This window comes from Chlamydomonas reinhardtii, chromosome 7, assembly GCF_000002595.2.
Source record: "Chlamydomonas reinhardtii strain CC-503 cw92 mt+ chromosome 7, whole genome shotgun sequence".
NCBI lineage: Eukaryota > Viridiplantae > Chlorophyta > Chlorophyceae > Chlamydomonadales > Chlamydomonadaceae > Chlamydomonas > Chlamydomonas reinhardtii.
The window spans coordinates 5873441-5883905 of NC_057010.1; the positions used below are offsets into that span (position 1 = coordinate 5873441).

Consider the following 10465-nt stretch of genomic DNA (forward strand, 5'->3'; position numbering starts at 1 on the left):
CACGGTTGTCACACGCCCACAAGCAAGGCCAGCCCCCAGCTGTCCCTCCTTACGGTCTTCTGCCCAGAGCCTGATCATGCATGCTTCCTTGCGGCAATGCTAAACCTGCTGTAGAAGAAGTACTCAACTGCGCACGAGTCCGCAGCTTCTCGAGTGCGCCGGAGCCGGGGGTTGGGTGTGCGCGCCGTTGCAATCTGAGCGTGGTCCGTGGCTCGCTCAGTCAAACCTGTACATGATCACGTCGAGCCTGTCTATCTAAGTCTGCGCAAACCAAGCTACGGAAACCAGGGCGGGCGTGCTCGTGAAGGGCATGCGAAGTTGTTCGAAGCTGTTCGCGAACGGGTCACACCTGAACGCGCCTGCTTAATTCCCATACTCAAAGAGATTTATAAAAGCCTACAGGTTGCCTTACACCTGGAATCAGGGGCAAAACGTGTTGTACTGGTCTGTATTTCGGGCTCGTGATCGCGGGATGAGAAGTCGTTTTATTCCAAGGAGAAGCCCACCCGCCCTCGTCAACATGCATCCATAGAAACCTAGTCACTAGGTGATATATATCACCGCAGGCCTCTGATACATAAGTACGCGCTTGACCCAAACATTTTACTATGCGTTCACCTAGGCGCGCTAGCATTGTGTTGGCTCTGTTCTGTCTAGCATTACAAGGTACCTGGATCATAAGCTACGAGCTGTAAAACGTGCATGTCGCTATTCTTTCATGACGCTGTTTCGCATTCGTTTCCCCCGGCCGCACAGTTTGGAGCTCTCTAGCGCAAACCCCCGGCCAAGACAAAAATAACATACAAGGTGAGCCCAGCTTCGATAGCTGAGTGACGTGCTGGGTCCCTGCCTCCCTGGTCTGCGCGCTGCGTTGCGACGGTTGTGCCAGGCGGTTTTACGAACCGCGCGCGTTGGGGGCCGCAGGCAGAGAACGTCGCGGGAATCCATATTAACTTCCATGTACGCAAATCGAAATATTAGCACATCTACTGGAGAGTTTGTGGTGCAATCCCCCCCCCCGCCCCCACCTCGCCCTCCCCTTGTACTTGTCGTGTGCGTAGGCGAGCTTACGTATATCGACTACCACGATGGTGAGTGAGGTAGCTGACTTGGTTTCTGGGTGCCTGGTACAGGTATGGGGCTTCCATAGCTGCACCCACAGTTGCATCTGGCGCGCTGCGTGTCCTTTAACTCCGTTTCCACAGGCACTGGCGACTGGGCTCTGCTGGACAAGAGCAATGGGCGCCACTTCGAGCCTCTGGGCAAGGGCAAGAAGCCTCCGAAGGCGGACAAGAATGGGAAGGACCTGGAGCCGGGGCAGTACATGACCATTGTGAGCTCGGGGGGTTGCAACTTGGGTTGCAGGCCTGGGCATTGGAGGGTGCCTAACGCGCTGCCCCGCCCATCGGTTGTAGTGCCGCCTTCTGCTTCGTAGCAGCCGGTGACTCGCTGCCCCGCCTGTCCTAGTATGCTTCCTGCTTCAAACTCAAAGACTGCTAGCTGTTGCCGGGTCTGCAGTACCTGCCATGCGCTTGTGGCGTATCCGTCCCGTGCCGCCGTACCGCGCGCGGGTCCCAGTCACACAACTCCCCCTGGGCTCATGTGCACGCGCCTTGATTCCATCCACGTTCAGGGCTGCACGATTGACACGACCACGGGCCAATGCTCCTTCATCAGCAGCACCGACGTGACGGTGCTCAAGCCCGCCTACATCCCGCCCGCTACGAATGTCCGGGAGCGCCTGCTGGTGGTGATTGTGGACGCGCCAGCCTGCGGGGCCGCAGCCACGAGTGGCGCCACCGTCAGCAACCTGCAGAGCCTGTACTTTGGTCCGAACCTGGATGGCAAGGGCGGCTGGGCGGTGCGCCTAGAGAACTGCAGGTGCGTGCGTGCTCATGAGCAATGGGCACATGTAGACACACGGTGTTTTCCCGAGCCTAGATATGCTCCTTTCCTTATTAGCCGCTCACCCCATGAACCCCACGCCCCGGACCTGCCTTCCTCTCACAGCTATGGCGAGGTGGTGTGGGAGCCCCCCACCAGCGGCCTGACCCAGTTCGTCACCGTCACGCCCAACTGCACTTGGTGAGAAGGCGGATGGAGGGTGGCAGCACTGGGCAGCTAGCGGGTACAGCATGAAACCGTGTGGAGAATGGCGCCGTCCGGGTGTGCATGCAATGTCCGTGCGCGGTTCCTGCATGAGCACTGGTATGTTTGCCACTTGGAGCACATGGGGCGTGGTTGGTAGGACCTACGGGCGCCTGGGAACAGGCCGGGACCGAGAACGCTCATGAGGCCTCATCGCAACGTGTCCTCGATCGCCTGCTCCTCACTGCAGGCCCACGGCCTCCTGTGATGCTTGGGCCATGGCCAATGCCGCCAACGCTGCGGCCCAGGTCAAGCTGGGAGCCACCACCTATGCCACCTTCACCCACTCCCACCTGGTCATGGCCGTTCCGTCTGCCTGCTCCTGGGCCGGCCTCGCGACCCTGGGCGGCGGCGTGGGCGGCGGCGGCCAGGTCTGGCTCAACACCAACACCTGGACGCAGACGTTTGGGACCTTCCAGGTCCCTCTTCAGGAGTCGATCCACAACTTTGTCCTGTACCATGGTTACTCGTCGGGCATCGAGTACCAGGATAAGACCACGTATATGGGCACCGGCCAGGCCTGCCCCTCGGTCACTGAGAAGGTAGGGCCGCGGGCGATGGCAATGCACACGGCCTTCATGCAAACCTGTCATTTTTCAGTCCTTGTCGACCCGCTCTCCATAAAACACTTACGGCAGCATGCCCATTCCTTGTCTGCTCCTCTGTATACTCTCCCACGCAGCGCTGGCTGGGCTGGGCCTCCCCCATCACAGGCGCTGACGGTCTGGACGCAAGCGCTCTGACTCCTGGTGCTGCATTCGGCCCTTTCAACCTGCCCGCGTCCTGGACCACCGGTAAGCAAAGGAGAAGAGTTGCTTTTCACCATTCCCAGCCAGCAACCAAGAGACACGGCGACGGGGGAGGGATTGAACCACATCGTGGGAAGGGGAGCAAGATGGCCACCTTGCCCGGCATACGGCCTTCCTGCTGAGCTCTTGATTTGTTCCCGCCCTCTCCATTGCACGTGAAGGGCTGGGCAACCATGTGCGTGTGAAGCCCACATGGACGTCTTGGTACAACAACACAAACTACGGCATGAACTTGTACTTTGAGTTTAGGCAGGCCGTGTTGGCGGATGCCAGCATAGACGTCACCTACGCCAACAAGGTGCATTCAGTAGTTGTGCGTGTGTGTTATGTTTGCGGGAAAATGCTTACATGTGCTGTGCCTTGGACTGGACTCGCCATCACTATAACGACGGGTCCATGCGTTAGAGCATGCGTTAGCATGCGTGCCGCATGGCCCAAACGCATGCTTAACGCGTGAAAAGCATGTGCTGTACGCATGCGGTGCCCGCCCATACGCATGCGTGCGCTACCAGAGCGTGCGTTACCTAACGCATGCTGGTGTTGGCTAGCGGCCGCAGCGACTCTTTCTGGATGTACGCATGCGTCCCGAACGCATGCCATACGCATGCTTGAAGCACATATGCCGGTTGCGTGAAGTACTACGCATGCCATGGCGCATGCGGGACGCATGTGCGTTACCTAACGCAAGCAGCTGCCCCCAACTGCACGCTTCCCACCCGCATGCATGCACGCACACGTGGGGCACACGAAGCCAATTCCCTCAACTGCTCATTTGTGTTACAGTTCATGCAACGGCACGTGCCGCGCGTCCAGTGTAAACGAGAACACCGTACGTGCCCTACCGTAACATGAATACAGATGCGTATGTAGCCGCTTCCGGGTAACAACCAAATGCCACCCGCCAAGGCATAAGCGGCAGAGGTGTGCCCATACTAAAGTCTTGCCAAACACACAACGACAACCACAACGTCCGACCTACCTGCTGCACAGTGCTACCGCAGACTCTGCATGCTGCCGGTGCCGGCACTCCAGTCCGTAGCTAGCCACAGATGTGCATGTAGCCACTTCCGCGGAACAACCAAACGCCACCCGCCAAGGCATAAGCGGCAGAGGTGTGCCCATACTAAGTCTTGCCAAACACACAACGACCTCAACCACAACGTCCGACCTGCTGCACAGTGCCACCGCAGACTCCGCATGCTGCCGGTGCCAGCGCTCCAGTCCACAGCTAGCCACACCCGTGCTGCCCTTCGTAAGCCTGCATAGTGTTCAGGACGATTCGGTCAGGAACCAAACCACAAAACCAGGCATATCAGAGGGTAAGACGCAAGGTACCTTTCCCCCCATGTTCAGTTGCAGACACGCTACTCATGCAGTGCTTACTTCAGCAATTGCGAAATAATATCTGGACATAGACTTGCCTGTTGGGGTTAACGTGTGAGTGCGCCACGTCTAGCCCACCCAGGGGTGGTCCGCACGGGTGGCCCTTCGTGCGGCCGGAGTCCTGAGGGAGGGCGGGAGGGTACCAGGACTGAGAACTGAGCATGAACTGATGACAGGCGTGTACGGTGCCATTATACAGACACCTTAGCATGCGCATGCTCTCAGCTGACAGCCTCGGGAGCTAGCAACCAAGTCGCGCGGATGGCCGCACCCCCGCCTCACCTGCGCCACGCGTGATGGCTCTGTAGCCTTTTGAAATGCTTTTGTTGAGCCTGAACCTGAACGAATTGAAGGTGGGCGATAAATATTGCGCTCGGTCAACGACGTCACCACCCCTGCAACAACCCAGCGTTATGGCCGCTGCAAGGCGCACCTGTGCGCCACATAGCGTTACTAGTGGAGACTGGGCCTTAAAAGCAAACATAGCAGGGCGAGGGCGTCCTCTGCCGAGTGGCAGAGAACTGTTTGCGGGTCTCTACATACTGACACCTTGACGTGTCTGTAATCTTTAGTAATGTGTGATATGCATAGAAGGATACAGTATATATAAATTGAACTGGCAAAGAAGGAAGTGCCGCAAAGAGTTTGGAAGCAGTGCCCCATGCAACACTTAAACTTGGTTGGCCGCATACTTGATACTTGCTTGTCTTGCCATGTGCGGTGTTGAAAGGGGGATTAATATGAACGCACACGGGGCCTTCTCTGCGCAAGCGCCTCAGCTGATGCCCAACGCCGACAGCCGGGGAACGCCTGTGCTCGGGGCTGGATACGGGGCACTGCTCTCAGGCACACGCACCGCCGCTCACGCCCAGTGCCTTATCAGGGACAGCCGGGGGAACACATTATGCCCAGGGCTGGATACGGGGTAAAGCTCTCAGGCACACGCACCGCCGCTCACGCCCAACGCCGTATGAAAGAAAGCCGGGGGAACACCTTGTGCCTCGTGCTAGATACGGGGTAAAGCTCTCAGGCACACGCACCGCCGCTCACGCCCAACGCCTTATCAGGGACAGCCGGGGGAACACATTATGCCCAGGGCTGGATACGGGGTAAAGCTCTCAGGCACACACACCGCCGCTCACGCCCAACGCCTTATCAGGGACAGCCGGGGGAACGTCTTGTGCCTCGTGCTAGATACGGGGTAAAGCTCTCAGGCACACGCACCGCCGCTCACGCCCAACGCCTTATCAGGGACAGCCGGGGGAACACATTATGCCCAGGGCTGGATACGGGGTAAAGCTCTCAGGCACACGCACCACCGCTCACGCCCAACGCCTTATCAGGGACAGCCGGGGGAACGCCTTGTGCCCTGGGCTGGATACGGGGTAAAGCTCTCAGGCACACGCACCACCGCTCACGCCCAACGCCTTATCAGGGACAGCCGGGGGAACACCTTATGCCCTGGGCTGGATACGGGGTAAAGCTCTCACCGCCGCTCACGCCCAACGCCGTCTGAAGGAAAGCCGGGGGAACGCCTTGTGCCCTGGGCTGGATACGGGGTAAAGCTCTCTGGCACACGCACCGCCGCTCACACCCAACGCCTTATCAGGGACAGCCGGGGGAACACCTTATGCCCTGGGCTGGATACGGGGTAAAGCTCTCAGGCACACGCACCGCCGCTCGTGCCTAGCGCCTTTCACGGGACAGCCGGGGAAACGCTTTGTGGTCGGGGCTCGGTGCTGTGCAATCCTCAAACTCATAACACAGGACTTGAGGCGCTTAAAAGCACCGTGATATGGCGTCTGCGACCATAGCCCCTGCCGCGGCTGCTGCTGCGGACAAGCATCGTCGCAGCCACAACTGCACCTATCCACTGCCTTGAGCTACCTCGCAGTCCCCGGGAATGTGAGTAGCGGCAGCGGCCAGCCCGCTGCCCCAACGTCAAACGCCCAAGCCCACGCCAGTGCTGTCTCGTCGCCTGATGCGACGGCGCAGCTGATGGTGCAGCCGCGGGGGTGACGCCGGCGGGGGGCAGCACGCGTCCAACGTTAGCGCTGGCGACGACGGCAGCCGTGGCCTGTGGGGGGCCACCGCCGCAGCACCGCCGTTGCGCTCTCCCACGACGCCGCTGCCCGCGGCACTAATCCCAAACACCCAGGCCCACGCCAGTGCTGTCTTGTCGCCTGATGCGACGGCGCAGCTGATGGTGCAGCCGCGGGGGTGACGCCGGCGGGGGGCAGCACGCGTCCAACGCTAGCAATGGCGACAACGGCAGCCATGGCCTGTGGGGGCCACCGCCGCAGCACCGCCGTTGCGCTCTCCCACGACGACGCCACCCGCGGCACCAATCCCAAACACCCAGCCCCACGCCAGTGCTGTCTCGTCGCCTGATGCAACGGCGCAGCTGATGGTGCAGCCGCGGGGGTGACGCCGGCGGGGGGCAGCACGCGTCCAACGCTAGCAATGGCGACAACGGCAGCCATGGCATGTGGGGGACCACCGCCGCAGCACCGCCGTTGCGCTTACTGTCGCCACCGCCGCCCGCTGCCCCAATCACAAACGCTCAGGCCCACGCCAGTGCTGTCTCGTCGCCTGATGCGTTGGCGCAGCTAATGGTGCAGCCGCTGGGGTGACGCCGGCTGGGGGCAGCACGCGTCCAACGCTAGCAATGGCGACGACGGAAGCCATGGCCTGTGGGGGGCCACCGCCGCAGCACCGCCGTTGCGCTCACTGGCGCCACCGCCGCCCGCTGCCCCAATCACAAACGCCCAGGCCCACGCCAGTGCTGTCTCGTCGCCTGATGCAACGGCGCAGCTGATGGTGCAGCCGCGGGGGTGACGCCGGCGGGGGGCAACGCGCGTCCAACGCTAGCAATGGCGACAACGGCAGCCGTGGCCTGTGGGGGGCCACCGCCGCAGCACCGCCGTTGCGCTCACTGGCGCCACCGCCGCCCGCGGCACCAATCACAAACGCCCAGGCCCACGCCAGTGCTGTCTCGTCGCCTGATGCAACGGCGCAGCTGATGGTGCAGCCGCGGGGGTGACGCCGGCGGGGGGCAGCACGCGTCCAACGTTAGCGCTGGCGACAACGGCAGCCATGGCATGTGGGGGGCCACCGCCGCAGCACCGCCGTTGCGCTCTCCCACGACGACGCCACCCGCGGCACCAATCATATACGCCCAGGCCCACGCCAGTGCTGTCTCGTCGCCTGATGCGACGGCGCAGCTGATGGTGCAGCCGCAGGGGCGACGCCGGCTGGGGGCAGCACGCGTCCAACGTTAGCGCTGGCGACAACGGCAGCCATGGCCTGTGGGGGGCCACCGCCGCAGCACCGCCGTTGCGCTCACTGGCGCCACCGCCGCCCGCGGCACTAATCCCAAGCACCCAGCCCCACGCCAGTGCTGTCTCGTCGCCTGATGCGACGGCGCAGCTGAATGTGCAGCCGCGGGGGTGACGCCGGCGGGGGGCAGCACGCGTCCAACGTTAGCGCTGGCGACAACGGCAGCCGTGGCCTGTGGGGGGCCACCGCCGCAGCACCGCCGTTGCGCTCACTGGCGCCACCGCCGCCCGCGGCACCAATCACAAACGCCCAGCCCCACGCCAGTGCTGTCTCGTCGCCTGATGCGATGGCGCAGCTGATGGTGCAGCCGCGGGGTTGATGCCGGCGGGGGGCAGCACGCGTCCAACGCTAGCAATGGCGACAACGGCAGCCATGGCCTGTGGGGGGCCGCCACCGCAGTGCCACCGTTGCACTCAGTTGCGCCGTCGCCCGCGACCTTCATCGTGCACGCCCAGTCCCACGCCAGTGCTATCTCATAACCATAACCCCCGCCGCGGCTGCTTAACAAAGGCACTGTCGCAGAAACAACCACGCCTACGCACTCTACGCACACCTTGAGCTGCCTCGCAGTCCCCGGCCTTGCGAGCAGTGCGCGGCAGCGGCAGTGGCCAGCCCTCTACACGCCAGCCACACAACCCGCCTTGTCAGGTGCAGCCTCCATGCTGGTTGCTTGGTGCGACGCCCAGATAGTACAGCATACCATATATACACATGCGTTCACTCGTTTAGGCCCGACCGTCTAAAGACTAAAAGTCTAGCACTATGTCCGAGTGAATACTTCGCAAGGCCTGCTAGCCTACTTACACTGTTCGTTTTGATATACACATTGCATCATATAGCAGGGTCTGACGCTGTTGAAGTGTTGGAGTGCCGCGTCCGGCGATCACGCGACCCTACGAGCGAGCGAGCCGTGCTTGCTGTCTACGACTATGTCGTGACTTACAGGAATACGTGCGTCTCTTAGTGCTTGCGTCAGGTCGGTGCGCATGCGCCTGCATGCGGCCCGCATGCGTGCTTGTACGCACGGCTGTGCGCCCGACCCGGCCCCCCGCCCCTCATGCTTCATGCGTTCTGGCACGCATGCGTCCAGTCCCAGACGCATGCGTAGCGCACAATAAGCATGCGTAACGCACAAACCCGTCCTTATAGTGCATCGCACGTGACTCAGGATTGACCAGATGGCGTTTGCCTTATCCCTGACAGGTGGTTGTGCACGAGATATTGTCCTACATGGACAACGACCAGGTCACCTACCGCTCCTCCGACCCGCGCTCCAACTACATGACCAATGTGGCGCCCAACACCCGCACTGTGCTGAGCTCCCCCTCCCTGGGTGTGGCTTACAACCTTGTGCTTTACATTGGCGCGCAGTTTGGCTCTCAAAGCGAGTTTGTGCCCGTGTACATCTGCCGCTTCATTACAGCCGACACTGAGTGCGACACATTGGCCAACGTCCTTGCCAACGCGCCCAAGAGCTCGCCGCCGCCTCCCCGCCCGCCAACTCCTCCCCCGTCTCCGTCTCCTCCTCCGTCGCCTCCTCCTCCGCCTCCGCCGCCCTCGCCTCCCCCACCTCCTCCCAGCCCGCCCCCGCCCCCGCCATCGCCTTCCCCGCCCCCGCCCCCACCGCCCTCCCCCTCGCCGCCGCCCAAGAGCTCCAAGGGCAAGCCGGGGGAGCGCGCCCCGCCAATGCCGCCGATGCCTGAAACTCCTTCTGACCCTCCGTCCCCAGGTGCGCACCAGCAGTGCCTCATGCATGCAGCTGTTGCTAAACACACAGCAGCTCAAAACATACCGTAAACGTGCGCGTCCACCTTGGTACACTCTCGCCGGATGATTGTTGGTGCCGTTGCCCGCCGTCGCCATGCTGGTGTTTCGCAGGTCACGCGCGGCCGCCGCCGCGCCACCGCCGCTCGCCGCCACCCCAGCGCCGCCCTCGCAAGCACATGCCTTAAAGCACTGGCAGCGGTGCAGCCTCTGCCCCAGCCTGTGGGGCCGGCGTTTAGCGTGGCATGGGGATTGCATGCACTGCCGACAGATGCGAGCCACATACCTGGTGCGCCCCAGCACGCCTTGCAACCAACGAGCAAAGTTACCAAAGCAAGCGTGTCAACATATACAGCATACATACGTCGGATACGACGGGGGTGGATACGGACGCGCTCGAGTTTCCAGCATTGCCAGGTGCACGTGCGTGCATTGCCAAGCCTCATGCACATTTCAAGAGGCGAGCCGCATGAGCAGTACCTCGTCATGTCAATCATGTGCGTGTGTGGGCGTCGTCAGGCCTACACGCACCATGGCAGTTTAGTTGTTGCTTGAGATACTTGCACTGCATGATATTGTATTTTGCGTTCGCAATTTATCCAGTTAGCGGCGCATGCACTACGGTTGATGAGACCTCAATGGCGGCATAGACTGTAGTTGCGGTCGCGCGCGGGTGATCTGAGTTGACAGCGTGCGGACCTGTCTAGCGTGTCTGTGTATGGCAGGCCGTGTGCCTAACCATACCGTTCTGCCCACAGTGTTCCTACATACTTTGTGTCCATCCTCTGCACGGCTCTCTAAACCATACAAAACTGGATGGCGAATCTATCGCTTCCATCCAAAGAAGCTGCGTCAGTGCAATTGTGCAGTCGTGTTTGCTTTGCCTAGGGCCTCAGAAATGAGGTGGCGGGCTTGCATTCATGGGACATACAGCTGCTAGTGCTTGAGCACATCCGGACATCCCCAGCCTCCAGACGCTTCATGTTCAGGGTGAATGAAGCTTGTGTAAAGCACCGACTACT

The 10465-nt window shown here is 61.4% G+C and overlaps 2 protein-coding genes across 2 annotated transcripts; both read left to right on the top strand.

The window, feature by feature from the left end:
• Positions 1 to 259: 259 nt before the first annotated feature.
• Positions 260 to 3641, top strand: CHLRE_07g353750v5 (uncharacterized protein). The gene is made up of 8 exons (XM_043064613.1): positions 260 to 666; positions 757 to 807; positions 1062 to 1091; positions 1206 to 1333; positions 1634 to 1881; positions 2011 to 2085; positions 2339 to 2690; positions 2862 to 3641. The coding sequence occupies exons 1-8, from the start codon at positions 609 to 611 to the stop codon at positions 2889 to 2891; spliced, it is 972 nt and encodes a 323-aa protein (XP_042923181.1). The 5' UTR covers positions 260 to 608; the 3' UTR covers positions 2892 to 3641.
• A 4761-nt stretch (positions 3642 to 8402) lies between these two features.
• On the top strand, positions 8403 to 10464 carry CHLRE_07g353837v5 (uncharacterized protein). The gene is made up of 3 exons (XM_043064614.1): positions 8403 to 8655; positions 8883 to 9408; positions 9558 to 10464. Exons 2-3 carry the CDS (start codon positions 8910 to 8912, stop codon positions 9629 to 9631), a joined length of 573 nt encoding a protein of 190 aa, XP_042923182.1. The 5' UTR covers positions 8403 to 8655; positions 8883 to 8909; the 3' UTR covers positions 9632 to 10464.
• The last annotated feature ends 1 nt before the right edge of the window (position 10465 follows it).